At 39.1% G+C, this 16,403-nt stretch overlaps 2 protein-coding genes across 4 annotated transcripts; both read right to left on the bottom strand.

Annotated features, from left to right (window-relative positions):
• Window positions 1-210: 210 nt before the first annotated feature.
• Window positions 211-4,239, bottom strand: LOC103978595 (elongation factor 1-alpha-like). Of its 2 annotated transcripts, none has more exons than XM_009394440.3 (3): window positions 4,153-4,239; window positions 1,537-2,028; window positions 211-1,262 (listed from the first exon to the last, which is right to left on the bottom strand). In XM_009394440.3, the coding sequence occupies exons 2-3, from the start codon at window positions 1,996-1,998 to the stop codon at window positions 381-383; spliced, it is 1,344 nt and encodes a 447-aa protein (XP_009392715.2). In that variant the 5' UTR covers window positions 1,999-2,028; window positions 4,153-4,239; the 3' UTR covers window positions 211-380. The 2 variants fall into 2 exon arrangements, with proteins under 2 accessions (XP_009392715.2, XP_009392716.2); XM_009394441.3 differs by having other exon boundaries at window positions 1,537-2,025; window positions 4,153-4,235.
• Window positions 4,240-6,385: 2,146 nt separating this feature from the next.
• LOC103978594 (protein IQ-DOMAIN 2) lies at window positions 6,386-16,071 on the bottom strand. Of its 2 annotated transcripts, none has more exons than XM_009394439.3 (6): window positions 15,902-16,071; window positions 15,459-15,604; window positions 15,048-15,365; window positions 8,323-8,544; window positions 7,492-7,611; window positions 6,386-7,290 (listed from the first exon to the last, which is right to left on the bottom strand). In XM_009394439.3, the coding sequence occupies exons 2-6, from the start codon at window positions 15,531-15,533 to the stop codon at window positions 6,589-6,591; spliced, it is 1,437 nt and encodes a 478-aa protein (XP_009392714.2). In that variant the 5' UTR covers window positions 15,534-15,604; window positions 15,902-16,071; the 3' UTR covers window positions 6,386-6,588. The 2 variants fall into 2 exon arrangements, with proteins under 2 accessions (XP_009392714.2, XP_018679455.2); XM_018823910.2 differs by having other exon boundaries at window positions 15,459-15,600.
• Between the last annotated feature and the right edge of the window lie 332 nt (window positions 16,072-16,403).

Raw genomic sequence — 16,403 nt, 5'->3', positions numbered from 1 at the left:
GCGAAGTGGGACACACAACGAAGCCCCGGAAACGTTTCAGGGCTGGTTCAGTCAGGCTACGGTTAAAGATTGCCATCTTCAGCATGTCCAAACAAAACCTAATGAGACACATTGATTGGATCTTATTAATAATTGCATATGTAAAAATAATTATAACAGCAATTCTAACCCGAAGGTCAATGTAAAGTCAAACTCGTCATGCACTGAGAATAAGCAAGTCTAAAAGCAAATAATTTAACTCTGCGAAAGGTTCATAACCAAGGAGAAGAACTAAAATCTCCCAGGCAGCTAAGTTGCAGGTGCCGATCAAACTGTCGGGAAGACAAAGAACAGTAACAAAGAAACAAACACTACTAAGTTGCAGTTGATCCTTAACTTGCTCACTTCTTCTTGACTGCAGCCTTGGTGATCTTAGCACCGGTGGGATCCTTTTTCTCGACACTCTTGATGACTCCGACAGCCACAGTCTGGCGCATGTCCCTCACGGCAAACCGCCCAAGAGGAGGATACTGGGAGAATGTTTCCACGACCATGGGCTTAGTAGGAATCATCTTCACGAAGCCAGCATCACCATTCTTGAGGAACTTAGGCTCCTTCTCGAGCTCCTTTCCGGATCGCCTATCGATCTTGGTGAGGATCTCGGAAAACTTGACAGCAATGTGGGAAGTGTGGCAGTCGAGAACAGGGGCGTAACCATTTCCAATCTGACCAGGGTGGTTCATGATGATGACCTGGGACGTGAAGCTGGCAGCTTCCTTAGCAGGATCTTCCTTTGAGTTAGATGCAACGAAACCTCTCTTCAAATCCTTAACAGCAACGTTCTTCACGTTAAAGCCAACATTGTCGCCAGGCAAGGCTTCCTGAAGGGCTTCGTGGTGCATCTCAACCGACTTGACTTCAGTGGTCAGACCTGTGGGACCAAATGTGACAACCATACCAGGCTTGAGGACACCAGTCTCGACACGGCCGACTGGAACAGTACCAATGCCTCCAATTTTGTAGACATCCTGAAGAGGAAGACGAAGGGGCTTGTCTGAGGGCCTCTTGGGCTCCTGGATCAGGTCGAGGGCTTCAAGAAGAGTTGGGCCCTTGTACCAGTCCAGGTTCGTCGACCTCTCAATCATGTTGTCACCCTCGAATCCAGAGATAGGAACGAAAGGTATCTTCTCAGGGTTATATCCGACCTTCTTGAGGTAAGAAGAAACCTCCTTCACGATTTCATCATACCTGGCCTTGGAATACTTGGGGGTGGTTGCGTCCATCTGCAATGTCACAAAAATGGCAATAACTGAGGAAAAGGAGAAATTCTTACAAAGATCAGGCAACACCAACATGGATGATGACAACTTCATCTCTCTCTTAGATTCTAGACTAAGAAAGTAGCACAGCAAAAATGCTTGTACTAGGGAGAAATATCAGTTTTAATGATAAGAGAGTTGACAAAAACAAAACAATATAAGAGTTTCACCATCTTAAACAATGAGAGTTCATGAAAAGACTAAGAAAACCTTACAGGAGGGGGTTTGAAATGTTTACCTTGTTGCAGCAGCAAATCATCTGTTTGACTCCAAGAGTAAAAGCAAGCAGAGCATGCTCACGAGTCTGGCCATCCTTAGAGATACCAGCTTCGAAACCACCAGTGGTCGAATCAATGATGAGAACAGCACAGTCAGCCTGGGAGGTTCCAGTGATCATGTTCTTGATAAAATCACGATGTCCGGGAGCGTCAATCACAGTGCAGTAGTACTTGGTGGTCTCAAACTTCCAAAGAGCAATATCAATGGTAATCCCTCTCTCACGCTCGGCCTTAAGCTTGTCCAGAACCCAGGCATACTTGAATGACCTCTTGTTCATTTCTGCAGCCTCCTTTTCAAACCTCTCGATCACACGCTTGTCAATACCACCCAGCTTGTAGATGAGATGGCCGGTGGTGGTCGACTTGCCGGAGTCAACATGGCCAATGACCACAATGCTGATGTGAACCTTCTCTTTCCCCATGGTGATTAGGACTCAAAACAAACACGACTACTAATAAAGAAAGCAGAGATAACATCAGACTGGCAATAGTAATTTAAAAATGACAGACCGTGACAACAAAGATGAGATGCATGAGAAATATGAATTAACTACTAATAATATAAAAACAAGAAGAGAATACATTACATTGACAGAATATTCCAGATTGTCTCGGATTGTTAAAATGATAAGATGAAAAAGCTATGAAATCAATCTTGTCAACTAGCCACATGATTGGTCAACGAGATGAATTGTTGAGCATGCATTAAGCACAACATGTCAGTAACTTCAAACCTCTGGGTAGCCATAAAATAGAGATATTGAAGTTAACTAAATGAATCCATGGACAGTGACAACCTAACCATCACCATACAATCAAGTATATGCAACCATTTTTTAGGCCATCACTCAAGTGAAAGCTATACAACTAAATAAGCAAAACAAATAGGCATAGGCAAAATATGTCTCTACCAACTTGGATTCCCTAAAGAAATGATATGCATAGCCAGAATATAGATATATAAATTTAGTAATATATCTACAAACTAAACATAACATTTCTAAATTTCAACATCTAAAATAGGGATTATAAAGTTACTATGACTATACTTGAACATCCCTCAGACATGTAAAGCAATTACACGGAGGATCAAAGAACTGCAACTTAATCCTAGAAAAACAAGTTTAACTTGATATGACTATACAACAAGAAGAAATCAATCATTTAAAGAGACGCATCTTGGTTCAGGCATATGAATAGCCTTAGACATTGTTTGTCACTGAAAAGTTGACATGATAACTAAATTCGAAGACAAAAAGAAATCAACATTTTGCTGACCTTCAGTGCTAAATAAATGGTGTTATTCTAAGAAATCAGTGCAGCAAACAAGAAATCTTCAGTCTTTGTTAAAACATGAGAAAAACAACTTAATCCTAGAAAATCAAGTTCAACTTGATAAGACTATACAACAAGAAGAAATCAATCATTTAAAGAGACACATCTTGGTTTAGGCATATGAATAGCCTTAGACATTGTTTGTCACTGAAAAGTTGACATGATAACTAAATTCGAAGACAAAAAGAAATCAACATTTTGCTGAACTTCAGAACCAAAAAAATGGTGTTATTCTAAGAAATCCGTGCAGCAAACAACAAATCTTCAGTCTTTAAAAAAACATGAGAAAAACCTAATGCAAGCATATAATGAAAATAACAATCATCCTCATTCACATGGAATTGAAACTAGTATATCTACAACTTAGAATAATCATTAACATACACAACCGCAGGAAAAAAACATATAGCCCATCACTAATAGCAAGTAGATCTGCCATGAATTTACATAAATTACTGATACAAAATTTAATAACTGCAATAATTAGCCAATCATAAACATTCAATAAAAGCTCATGCCAGAAAGAGGGAACAACGGGAGATGCCCATCAAGACCATAAGCCCTTTAAAGTAACTCACTTAGGGAAGTTCATCGGGCAAATCTCCATTGTTATCGATCATACCAGCATGAGAACCAAATTTGGGGATTGCAGCAAAATAGCATCCAATAGGATTTGAACCTATACCAAAGGTCTATATAACCTTTATCCTTTCCATTAGACAATAGATGCTTGCATACCCCCAAATTTTTAGAGCACGACTTACCTTCTGATATCATAGAACTCAAAAAATACAAGTATAATTTCAGTTTCATCAAAATTCCACACCAGGAAAACAGTAACTAAGCAAGAAATAAACTTAGGAGTCCATAATCCACTCATCAAGAATATCTAAGACCTCATCCAGAAAATAGTGTACACAATGTCAAGATCTCCAATCTAAATTACTCGACCTAAACCGATTGAAAACCATAAGATCAACGTAAACCAAATCGATACGCTTGATTCAGCTCTATGAGAAAGGAAACGAGAACGAACAAGACCACAAATCAAATGCACCGCACAACTCCAAACAATGATACGCAATCGAGGGTCTCTTTGATCAAAGACAACCATATTGAACTTGCTTCGACAAAATCAAACAATGATCTAAATTATAGGGCTGCATACGCGCTTCAACTTATCGAAATAAACACAGAAGGAGAACGAAGCAACAATCTAATATCTAGGGATTAAGCATCACCTCCGACAAAGTCTGCAACCGAGAGAGGATCGCACGAGAGGGAGAGGCGAACGAGAGAGGCAGCGCCGAGTCGTGGAGACGGAGAGGCCTTCGAGCTGCTTATATAGAGATCCACGAGGGTAAGATGTGACCTAGGGTTTTCTGCTCGACCGTACGATCCTAGATCTAACGGTCACAAGGGTGTCTTGTAATCTCCGTCCGATTCGATCCAACGGTGTGCTTAGATGTCTGTGCTTTAGACGTTGTCGGCTGCCAGTTAGATTTTCCACTTGGAAGTCGTACGTGTAGCACTAGCAATATTTGATATTACAATAACACCCCTTTCTAACAATGTAATTACATAAATATTATTCCAAAACTAAATATTTTATAAATGATGACATGCACAATTTCCTAAAATATATCCATATTTTAGGTAATCCTCGTTCGATATTTTTTTGTTTTCCTCCAAATAATATTTCTAATTAAAAAATACTCAAATTGCTCCTCAAAAAATTTTCGTCTATTATAGTATTTTAGCCGCTGTAATAAAAATATTATAAAATATAATTAAAAATAATATAAATGAGCTAAATAAAATTAAAATACTATATAAATTATTTGATATATCATAATATGATTTAAATATATATTTATAATAGTTGACAAACTATATCATCCAAATAAAAATTAAAAATTAACTTGTTATAGTTTTCAAGTCACCATAATAAAAATATTATAAAACCTACTCGAAAATATTATAAATTATTTAAATGAACTTCTAACTTCAATTAAATCAATTATAGGTCTAAAAAAATAATATCTTAATAGTTTACGAGCAACCGAAGAGACATAATGTTGTCACTTAAAATATATTTTAATAGCATTTATAGTGTTTTTAGTCTCTCAATAAAAATACTATAAACATTAATAAAAAAATATTATAAACAAACCAAATAAAAATATTGTAATAGTTTAAAACTACCAAACAAATTTGGTAAGAAAAGGAGTATTTTAGTTATTTTTCAGTTAAGGATATTTTTTGAAAAAAAAAAGTATCATTTGAAAAACATGAGTATTTTATAATATTAATTGAAATAATTATATTACTAATTTTTCCAAAAATGTACAGTGTCCAGTTTGCCCTAATTTCATTAGTACCAAAACAAACTGGAGTGACATTTACCAAAGAAACTTCAAATTTTAGAGATACTGATGCAAAATACATTTGATTAATATTATAACTAGCAATATTTGAGGGAAATGTGTTAAACTAGTATTTTCTAGAAAACATAATAAAGGTATAATGTATTTTGTAATAGTTTAATAATCAAATTAATAGTCAGTAATATGTTTTCAAATAAAAATATTCTGTGGCAATTTAGTACTAAATGTTACTAGGTAGTAATTATATCATTTTATTAGATGTATTAACATTTGAGTTTATCTTGGTTATTAGCTTCAAATCAAATAAAGAGAGTTGGACCTCCAACTCTTGGAATTCTTGGGAGTTGACTTGGTGAAGCTCCTGCCTTCACTTACAGCCAAACTCATCAAACTTTTGGATGCCATTATCAGGTCATATTTGGTTGGAATATACATCAAACTTTTCTATCAAGAATTATCTGAAAGTACTTTACAAAGATATGAAATTGGAAAAAATGGGAATAATATGATTCCACCTTATCCCAAAATATCTCATGAAGTTCTGCAACTTCCTGCAGCAGGATCTCATTTACTGTTTCTGATGGTGTGATAAGGGGAAAGAACAGAATAAATTGATTCCACTTTAGATAAGCTTTAGTAATATGGAAGAGCTGCAGTAGTGTGGAAGACACACCTAAGTAAGAAATATGGAAGAGATGGAGTAGTCTGTATCAACTGTAGGAGCTCACTGAACAGTTCCTTCTTATTCTGAACTTTTTGTTTCATTGTAATTTACAAAAACAATCCCCTACCATATTTTTCTTTCTTTTTTATGGAAGAGTGATGATTAGAGGTTTTCATGAATTCCAATAAATTGATTCAGATCCAATTGGACTGAGCCCTTTTTCAGGGTCTTTGACTAGTAAAACATATTTCAATCAGTTATTGGTTTGTATATGAATCCTCAACTTTGATAAACTTCCTAATCCATAGGTGGAATAGACAAAAGTTCCCTTTTTCTTCACTTGTTGACAGGTAACTGAAAACATTTACTTTCCAAACACCAGGAAGACAATAGTATCAATTTTTTGAAATCATGTAGCAAAGCTTCAGCATAATTCTGGTTCACTGAAATAAGAATTCATGTAAATAAACCAATCCATGTAAATTAAGTTGTCACCAACTACATTCACTTAAAATAAATGATAATCGTAGATAGATTGACATAACAATAGGCCCTCCACCAATATTATAGCTATCTTCAACAAAGTTTTGATGAGCTGCAGGATTTCTCTGGTGATTCTGTTGTGCTCAGGATTGGACCGCTACATCCTTCACAGATGCCATGTCCACCTTGGGGGGACCTGAGTTCCGCCTCATAGGAGCTGGAGATGCTGGACTAAATTTATCTCCTGTGGGGAAAGACAACCTCTTCTTCACAGAACTCACAGAAGTTTTATCTGGAGAGTCGATGTTGTTATCGTTTGAAAGGCTCTGGAAGCGGGACTTGGCTCTTGCTGATTCCGTGGGTGCCATGTAGCTCGGAACAGATGCTGAACCAGCTAGGCTCTCGTCATCTCTCACTGATGCTGTTGCCAAGCTGTGCCTCCTAGATCGCTCCGATTGGACGCTGACAATGCTCCTTGAGTCGTCTTCCAATGGCACCCAACTGCATTTGGGGCTTGCTGATTTGATCTTCCCCATCGACCAAGGGGCCTTGTTGGGTGGTGTTGATGGAGATTGGCGGCTGGCAGGGCGGCTTAGTTTCTGGACCGCAGGAGAGGGCTTCTCTGGATTGCTACCCCGGTTAGCATAGGCTTTTAAGATCTCCCCACCTCCATCACTCTGCATGGTGCTTTTTACAGAGGCTCGGTCATTGTTGAGTTCTCTATCTGTTGTGCTCCTGGTTTCCCATGGCCTCGCTGCCATCCATCGCTCCAGCCAGCTCCAACCCCATTGTAGGTTGTTGGGATCCATAAACATCGGATTTACTGACTTTGAGGAGCTTTTCCACTGTTGCAGAGAAACTTTTGAGAGACTAAGTACTTCACAATTGATACCATAGTCAAAAAAGCTAAGCGGCAGCAAATTTAAAGTGAAAATTTGCATTACTGATGAAATATATATGGCACTAAAACAACTATGAGATTTAATTAGTAATTCTTGATGTTCATATGTGGCATAATGTCACTGGTTTCTAACGAGCTGAATTACCTGATGAGAAAATGCGTAAGCCAGTGCTCTTTCTCTTCGTATTGCAGCCTCTTGCTTGCTCAACAAACCTGCTTCTATTTGCTCCTTTGTTTGCAAGCTATCATCCCATTCTTCTCCCATCTGTTGTCCAAAGAAAAACTTAGCAGGCTGTGGATGTTCAAAATGCTTTTCTCATCTAATAATATTAGGTGCAGAAAACATATCCCACTTATTGAATGGTGACGAAAGCAATTTCCGTAGCAAGGAGAAAAATGTTCCAGAGACATAAAAATATCCAAATTTTATGAGCCATCTTTACCAATTCCTGATATTAATCATCATTTAACCACATCTTCTTTATTTAATAAGGATTGCTTCAATTTAGGCTGTGTTTTCATGATTTAAGATGAAACATGCTGGCATGGGTTGCATCTAAGGGGGTGAGAGTGGACACGATTGGGAGGTGTGTTTCTGGATGTGCAACAGTCCATGACTCATTCCTTAAGTTTGATACAAAGTCATGGTACACAACATTTCTCTTATTTAATTATACCTAGGGCTCAAAATTTTAAGAGCATTTTACAAGAAAAAATTGCATAGAAAAGCATATCAATGCCATCCATCATGAAGAAGGACATGCAGGTAAAGATGAATTATGATTTTAACCAGTATATAATTCTTGTTTAAAGTATCTCCTTTGTTTAGTTGACTACACCCACATAATTGAATAAAAAAGAAACTAAGAGCAATTAGACAAACCTTTAAAAAAATTAGCAATCTTTTTGCATCTAACCACGTTTTTTGTATCATTAGATAACTTCATGATAAAACACAAACTATGCAAAAGTTTACCTTCAAACTTTCAAGCTCCCTTTCATGTTTAAGCAGCATTTGCTTCTGAAGTGCCTGGTTGTCTTCTAGCATCCTGATTCTCCTTGCACGGATTTGTGATTGAACCCTTGACAGTGTTTGCATGCATCGTAAAGTGGAAGTGGCTTGGCGCTTAACAGAATTACCATCAATTAGTGACTTCAACCTAACCAATCCTCTCAAGGCTCGTAGAGCTCTCCTTGCCTATTGAAAACAATAGGACATGTATAAGCACTTTAATCGAGTTAAAGATTCAAGGATGAAATTTAACAATGATGATAAACCAACATGAGGTTGCACATAGAACAAATCACATGGGGGTTAGATACATGGATGTTGTTTTTGCCTATACACACATACATGCCCAGTAATTTTCCGAAATAAGTGTATGGTCCCAAGATAGCTTATCTATCAACAATTTTTATACTATTGATGAACTTGTCCAGATAATCTAATCTCAGAAAAATGGCCATTAAGATGCTAAAATAGTAAGATATTAAACAATGTTATCAATCTCAGCAGAACTACGTAAAGAATTCCATGCTGTATAGACAAGATTTTATGATGTGTAGAGGGTGGCAGGTAGAGGAATCTGGATACTATAGTGAGTGACAGAAGATAAGATTTCCTCAACTGACTGAAAAAATCTTTCTTAACAGACTAATTATGATAAAGGAAATCTCTCTCTACCTGTATAAATGGCTGCTCACTTTAAATTAATCCATTTTCTTCATCGCATTTATCGTATCCTTCATCATGGTATCAGAGCATCTGTTGCTTTAAGAGAGATTTCCTCTTCCTTCCTCGCTGTCTAGCGACAATTATTACTCTGATCTCCTCGGCAACAACAAGCCACTGTTGTTGCCCATTTCTGGCTGCTATCGCTCATCTCCAACAGCGGAGGATGATCCTTCGCTGATTCTCCTCCCTCCAACTCATCAGAGCCGACTGCTCTGGCCACCAAACTCGACCAGACACTGGGATCTGCACCGATTGCAGCCGTCATCCCCTGATATGCACCAAATGGCTGCCACCCTCCTCTTGCGATCGTTCCCTAGGAACCGGTAGGGAGGTGGAGCTTCTTGTGAGACCCTTCAGCTCGAAGGATAGACCTCGGCAGCGGCTACTAGCTACACCGTCGAAGCTTCCCGTGCGAAAGACATAGCAACGGACTTCTTCCTCTTCTGATCTACCTCACTAGCGACGAGAGAGCAGTCGTAGCCCTCTACCACTGATCTCTGAACTCTGCCATCAATCGCTGCTCCAAAGATTGATGGTGGTGGCACCCCAGGAGGCGATCGAGGCCTACCTCGTTCATCGTTCTGCTCCAGAGATTGACAGTTGCAACTTTCCCTTGCTTTTCTTATGTCGGGCAGTATTCCCCATCGCTTGCTTTCTTCCCCATCGATCACCCCTCCGTCTCCTTTGATCTGCTCACTGGAAGTATCCTTGAATCCCAAGCGTCCAAGAAAACGAGGTCTTCCCACTGCGACAACACCTTCTCACTGTTGTCGCAACAACAGCAGAACCTCTCCTCCCACCAGCAACAATAGCATCCTCACGGGCGACTTCCTCCTCGGTATCTTCTTCCTCACCGACGTCTCTCCAGACAAGGAACCTTCTTGATCAAACTTCCGCTTGCTTGCTTGCTCCGTCAAATCAATGCACATTCTCATAATATCTTCATCATCTACATCTGACGCTCCAATTATTGTTCCCACAGGGAACAATAATTCTTATCAACATAGAAGACTTATCTCCATCAATGTTGTAACTTTGATTCCCTTCAAATTATCCAAGGGCAGCCAACTATGCATCTTGGCGAGCACAATTCTCCAATCTCCTATTTGGATATGACCTACTAGGCTACGTCAACGACTCTCTCAACTGTTCACCAAAACAGATGCAAATATCAGGAGAACCCAGTCCAGTACCAAATCCTGCTCACAAACTATGGTTACGTCAAGATCGTCTTATCCTCCAAGCAATTCAAGCCTCGGTCGTTGGATCCATCGCACTACTAATATATTCATACAGCACTGCAACAAAAGCAAGGTCTAAGTTACAAACCACCTTAGCCAATCGCTCTCGTACTCGTATGCTTAGTCTTCCTGATGAAAACAACACAAGAGGAAAGTACTATTGCTTGGCCTTAATAGATCATTCCCTCAGTGATAAAAAAGTCATTATCCATACTTTCAATGGCCTCGGAGACGAATACAAGGAATTGGCAACAGAGATTCGGGCACAAGACTTATCGATGTCATTCAAAGAACTATAATGACAGGTTGATTGATTATGATACATATTTGAAACGTGGCGAAAGGATGATAGAACCAACCATTACAGAACATCAACAAACGACTAACTAAGATGCCTTCTGGATATATAGGTAATACACAAACATATCCACATCTATTACGCCAGCAACCTTTTAATTATGGAGACAACTTCAACAACAATCAAGGTGGCAACTTCAATAACCAGTAGCCCTAGCGTCCCAACCATACAAACCAACAAAGAGTTGTCTGTCAGCTGTGTGATAAAGTCGGACACTCAACCAAAGTCTGTCGGTCTCAACCCATACTTACTTCTACACTCAATTAGCCTCAAGAAAATATTATGACTACTCCGACGTCCAAACAATTGGATTGTGGACTCCGATGCTTCTCATAACATCACATTTGATCTACAGAACTTGTCCATCCATAACAACTATGGAGGCAATGAAGACATCATCATTGTAACGATACCGGAATCCTCATTACTCATACTGGTTCCATAACACTTAATTCACACACCACTACTTTTACACTCGATGATGTTCTGTGTATATCTCACATTAAAAAGAACCTTATTTCTATTTCTCAATTTTGTAAACAAAACAACACTTCAATTGAATTCTTTTCTGACTCCTTTCTTGTAAAGGATTTAAGCACGGGGCATCTTTGGTCTGGGACCAGAATAAAGACAAGATTTATGTGTGGTCGTCAGCTTCACAAATCACCTAGCCAATCACTCTCTCCTTAGTTGATGCTCTCATTGATGTGTGGCATCGTCGTCTTGGTCATCCTTTATCCTCTATTCAACAACTACTGTCTCGTTATTCTCTTCCAACTTTCAAAACCAGTAACATTATAACTTATTGTGATGCTTGTCTTAACAATAAAAGTCATATATATCTTTTAGAATGTTTCCATATCCTGCTCTAAACAATTTGAAATTATTTACACTGATGTCTAGGGACATGCCCCAACCACTTCTTTTGACAATTTTCAATTTTGTCATTTTCGTAGATTATTTTTCAAGTATACATGGTTATATCATCTCAAACACAAATATGAAGTCTTTATAATCTTTCTCCATTTTAGAAAGTTGGTCGAGAACTTCTTTCAATCTACAATTAAAATAGTTTACTCTGATGATGGAGATGAATATCAAGCCCGAATGTAAACATCGACATATAGTTGAAACTGGTCTCATCCTTCTCCACCAAGCCTTTATGCTACCAATTTTTTTGTCAGCAGTCTTTCAAACTACAGTCTACCTTATTAATCGCATACTCAGTCCAGTCCTATAACATCAATCACCATTTGAAAAACTATTTCACAAAATCCTAAACTTTCAAAAATTCAAAGTATTTGGCTATTTATGTTATTTGTGGCTATGCACCTATGCTTCACAGAAGATAACACCAAGATCCAAGCTGTGCATTTTTAAAGGGTACTCTCTTGAACATAATGTTTTTCGATGCTATGATCCTCAAACTCAAAAAGTTTTTATATCACGTCATTTTTGTCGAGTCTACTTTTCCCTTCCAAAAGCATGGGTTTTCAGCCATGTAAGCCACTCCAACAATCATACATCACTGGAGTACACCTCAGACCAAGGTTCGCAATACCGTACCATACCGATGTTTCGACCTGGGCTCAGTACCGGCACGGTACGGTATACCAAGTGGTACACCCAGATGTACCGAGCGGTACACCCAGTTGTGCAGAGTACTGTAGCACTGCTACAGTGCACTCGGACCGGTACGTACCGCCCGTACCGGGCGGTACAGTTTAGTACTGCAAACCATGCCTCAGACCCCCCCAAACAAACCTCTCACTATGCCATCTAATACTTCCCATCAAGATATACACTCTCTTATTACTCCAGTTCCGCAGCTCTTTACTCCCTCTACTACTTCTCCGCTTCTTCACAAATTCACCTTGCAATGGCTGATGAAGTAATACCCTCGAAACCACAACTAATGTCTTTGTCTTCTCCTCGGCCCAATGACACCAACATGCCCCAGCCTAATTAAGTAAGTGTTAATGACTCTCCACCAATACTTATACCTACAACACAACCTAACAATCCATCGCGCTTGAACATCCCATGACAACATGCTCCAAAAGTGGTATTTTCAAACCACGTCAAGTCCTTGACCTTCATGTCATCACAAACTCTCCAACTGAGCTCATTGAACTCACCACCTTCACTTAAGCTCAAAAATCTCCACACTGGCGCAAAGTCACGTGTGAAGAATATAATATCCTACTCCATAATATTCCACATGGACCCTTGTACCATTTCATCGCCCATAAAATATCATCGAGTATAAGTGAATCTTTCGAATTAAGAGGAACCCAGATGGATCTGTTGCCAAATATAAAGTACATCTAGTGGCCAAAGGGTTTCATCAACGACATGGTGTTAACTTTATAGAAACATTCAGTCCCGTTGTTAAACCGATGATAATTTGACTTATCCTGAGTTTGGTCATCACAAAAGACTGGCATATACGATAACTGGATGTTAACAATGCTTTCTTACAAAAGACTCTAACTGAAGATGTTTTTATACAGCAACCTCTTGGCTTTATCCATCCTCAATATCCAAGACATGTTTGTAAACTCCAAAAAGTTATTTATGGACTTCGTCGAGTTCCAAGAGCTTGGTACATCGAACTTGGCTTGTTTTTGGTATTTACTAGCTTTATCAACTCTAAATCTGACACTTCATTGTTTCTACAACAACAAAGTAGAAGTACAATATATCTACTAGTGAATATGGATGACATTATCGTTACAGGCAATAATCCTCAAGTAGTTGACAGATCGATTCTCCATCAAGGATCTAGGAACTTTAAGCTACTTTCTGGGAGTAGAAGCATTATACACGTCTTTAGGATTCTTTCTATCTCAAAGGAAGTACATTCAAGATCTACTATTAAAGATGAACATACAAAACACCAACAAGGTTGCCACTCCACTCTGTACTATTGAATCACTTAAATTATATGATGGAAGCCCTACTACAGATCCTATACAATACCGACAAGTACTTGGCTCCTTACAGTACTTATCTCTTACACGTCCAGACATCTCATTTGTCGTTAACAAATTATCACAATTTATGCATCGGACATCCACTATACATTGGTCTATAATAAAACGAGTTTCGCGATATCTCAAAGGGACTCTCAATCATGAACTTCTTCTTCGTAAACACTCATCACTTCATCTTCATGCCTTTGTCGATGCAAGATTAGGCAAGGAACATTGATGATAGAACACCTACGTCATAGTATATTGTCTTCCTTGAAGCAAATCCAATCAGTTGGGGTTCTAAGAAGTAGAAGACAATCACAAGGTCTATAACATAAGTTGAATACCAAGCCATCGCCACCATTACCGTAGAACTTAACTGGGTCACTAATTTGCTACAGGAACTTAATATCAATTCTACCACCATTTCTACAATATATTATGATAATATCGGAGCCACCTACCTATGCGTCAACCCAATGTTCCACTCACGCATGAAACACATTGTCATCGACTTCCACTTCATCCGAGATCAAGTTGTCAGACATCAACTGCGTGTTTCTCATGTATATACAGCTGATCAGCTAGCAGACTCTCTCACAAAACCTCTCCCCCACAAAACATTTTCATTACATCGATAAAAAATTGGCATTCTTGACAGAAGCTCAATATTTGCAGGGGCATCATAGAAGAGAAGATTTCCTCAACTGACTAAGAAAATCTTTCTTAACAGACTAATCATGATAGAGGAAATCTCTCCCTCTACCTGTATAAATGGCTGCTCACTTTAATGAAATTGATCCATCTTCTTCATCGCATTTTCTTCATCACATCTATCGCATCCTTCATCAGTGAGAATTAGATAATTACATTAACCGAAGGCATAATAAGGTACAAGCACTTATAGGAAATCTCCAAAACTAATTTTGGAGTGAACATTTTGATTACATAAAGTTGATAGTCAATAATAAGCTAAAACCAAGACAAACATCAACATATTGACAAAATAGTACTAGTTTTCTAGAAAGCACAATTGAAACTGTTGTTGAGTGCTAGATTTGATTATAATAAAGACTTTGCAAAAGCTACGTAAGTTTAGTAGCTCCCCATTAAAAAAGCAAATAATGTGACTAAAATCCTTCGACTAGACAAATTTGCTGGAAAAAATAAACTTCTCAGACACTTGTAAAAAGCAACCTGTCTTGTTGATATCACAAATGGCATGTTTGTACTCTAGAACACAATTCTATCAGCCTACTGAACAAATACTATTTATTAATCTCAACAAAAATAGCTTATATAATATCTTAAAAGGACATTATTCTTGAGTTCAAGATGCTTATAAAATGAAATCCTATGTATTGTACTAAATAAAGCACTGAGTCTAAATACCAGATGGCCTCGGAAAGCAGTCTGGATCTTGATTGCAGCAATCTCTTCTCTCGATTTACCGGGGAACTTTGTGCGAGTTGTGAGGCTAATGACCTCCCTTGCGGCCTCAGCAGAGGTGACAACAGGTTCCACGGCAGCAGGAGTGGCTACAGAACAGGCATGCTTGCTCTGCTCGGTCTCAATCTCCACTACTTTGTCCTCATCCGGATGAGGCAGAGGCGGAGGAGGAACTGCCTCACGAGCAGTGCATTCTAAGGAGTCGGCAGGACAGGGATCCGGATGTTTGGATGTCCCATCTTCCAGCTTCTTCTTCAATCTCTAGGAAAAAGGAAGAGAAAGGAAGCCTTTTTTCAACAGTGGCAGCTTGGTAACACAGATCAGATAAACACAGGAGGGGAGCAAAATCCAGACCTCTTCTTTCTTCTCCTTGGACTCGGGGCTGAAGACCTTCTTCACGGCACCAAACCACTTCGCCTTCTTCCCCATGTCCTCGCTTTTCTTTCTTGCTCTTCTTCTAAAAGCCGGATCTTTCTTTGAAGAGAACACTATAACTCTTTCTTCAACCACACGCACAAGGATCAATGGAATTGCCAAAACTCATATTCCCATAAAAATGTAACCAATGATGCGATATTTTTTTAAAAAAATTGATCTTTGCCACAAACAAGAAGCACATTTCAAGATTTCCTCAGGAAAAAAAGGGCTTTTATCAAAAATTTAACCTCCGAGGAGAAAGGGAGAAAGAGTAGACGTACAAATTGAATCGAATTGGGGGAAAAGACAAACTAATCTAGAAGAGAGAGACACTGATACAGGAGGAGATCGATGGGTGAGGATTCGGAAGAGCTCGTTACCTTGTGGTATCCTCTTTGACGAAATCACTCAGTCCCTCTCCCGTCTTAAACAGTAAGCAGCAAAACCAAGGAACCGGGAGAGCAGAAGGGCTTCCTTCTCCTCCACTCCGAGCGAGGGAGAGAGAGAGAGCAGATCGATCTCAGGTAGGAAACCAGATCTGGTGGGTAAAGGAAGAGTAGGGGGATGCACTCCGCCGACGACCACTGTTTGGGGGTTGTGGACCCCTCTCGCCAGATAACACGGCGGTAAGAAGGACGATTTACCAACTTGTTTTTTTTTTTACATCTACCTGTCTTATGATTGGCAGATCGGTGCCTTCGGCTGGTGGGTCCCACTCGTAACCGACGTGGATCGACGCTTGCCTCGTCTTTTACGGCTGGTCCAAAACAGGGTAAAACAAGTGGGGGCAGAAAGAACATAAGCGAGCTGTCGGCTTAGGATATAATTGGATCAGATAACCGCCCAAAACCGGTGTTAAAGCGCCGACACGGGAGACGTGGC

The sequence above is a fragment of the Musa acuminata genome, chromosome BXJ3-3 (assembly GCF_036884655.1).
Source record: "Musa acuminata AAA Group cultivar baxijiao chromosome BXJ3-3, Cavendish_Baxijiao_AAA, whole genome shotgun sequence".
Lineage (NCBI taxonomy): Eukaryota > Viridiplantae > Streptophyta > Magnoliopsida > Zingiberales > Musaceae > Musa > Musa acuminata.
This window is presented reverse-complemented; position numbering and strand designations above follow the sequence as displayed.

What these genes read in the sequence shown, in the direction of transcription:
- LOC103978595 (XM_009394440.3), bottom strand. Translation starts at nt 1,998, where the DNA reads ATGGGGAAAGAGAAGGTTCACATCAGCATTGTGGTCATTGGCCATGTT. An exon ending in TGATTTGCTGCTGCAACAAG is followed by an intron (nt 1,263 to 1,536) that starts GTAAACATTTCA and finishes GTGACATTGCAG; the next exon opens with ATGGACGCAACCACCCCCAA.
- LOC103978594 (XM_009394439.3), bottom strand. Translation starts at nt 15,533, where the DNA reads ATGGGGAAGAAGGCGAAGTGGTTTGGTGCCGTGAAGAAGGTCTTCAGC. An exon ending in CCAAGGAGAAGAAAGAAGAG is followed by an intron (nt 15,366 to 15,458) that starts GTCTGGATTTTG and finishes CCTTTTTCCTAG; the next exon opens with AGATTGAAGAAGAAGCTGGA. An exon ending in CTGCTTTCCGAGGCCATCTG is followed by an intron (nt 8,545 to 15,047) that starts GTATTTAGACTC and finishes TGTTTTCAATAG; the next exon opens with GCAAGGAGAGCTCTACGAGC.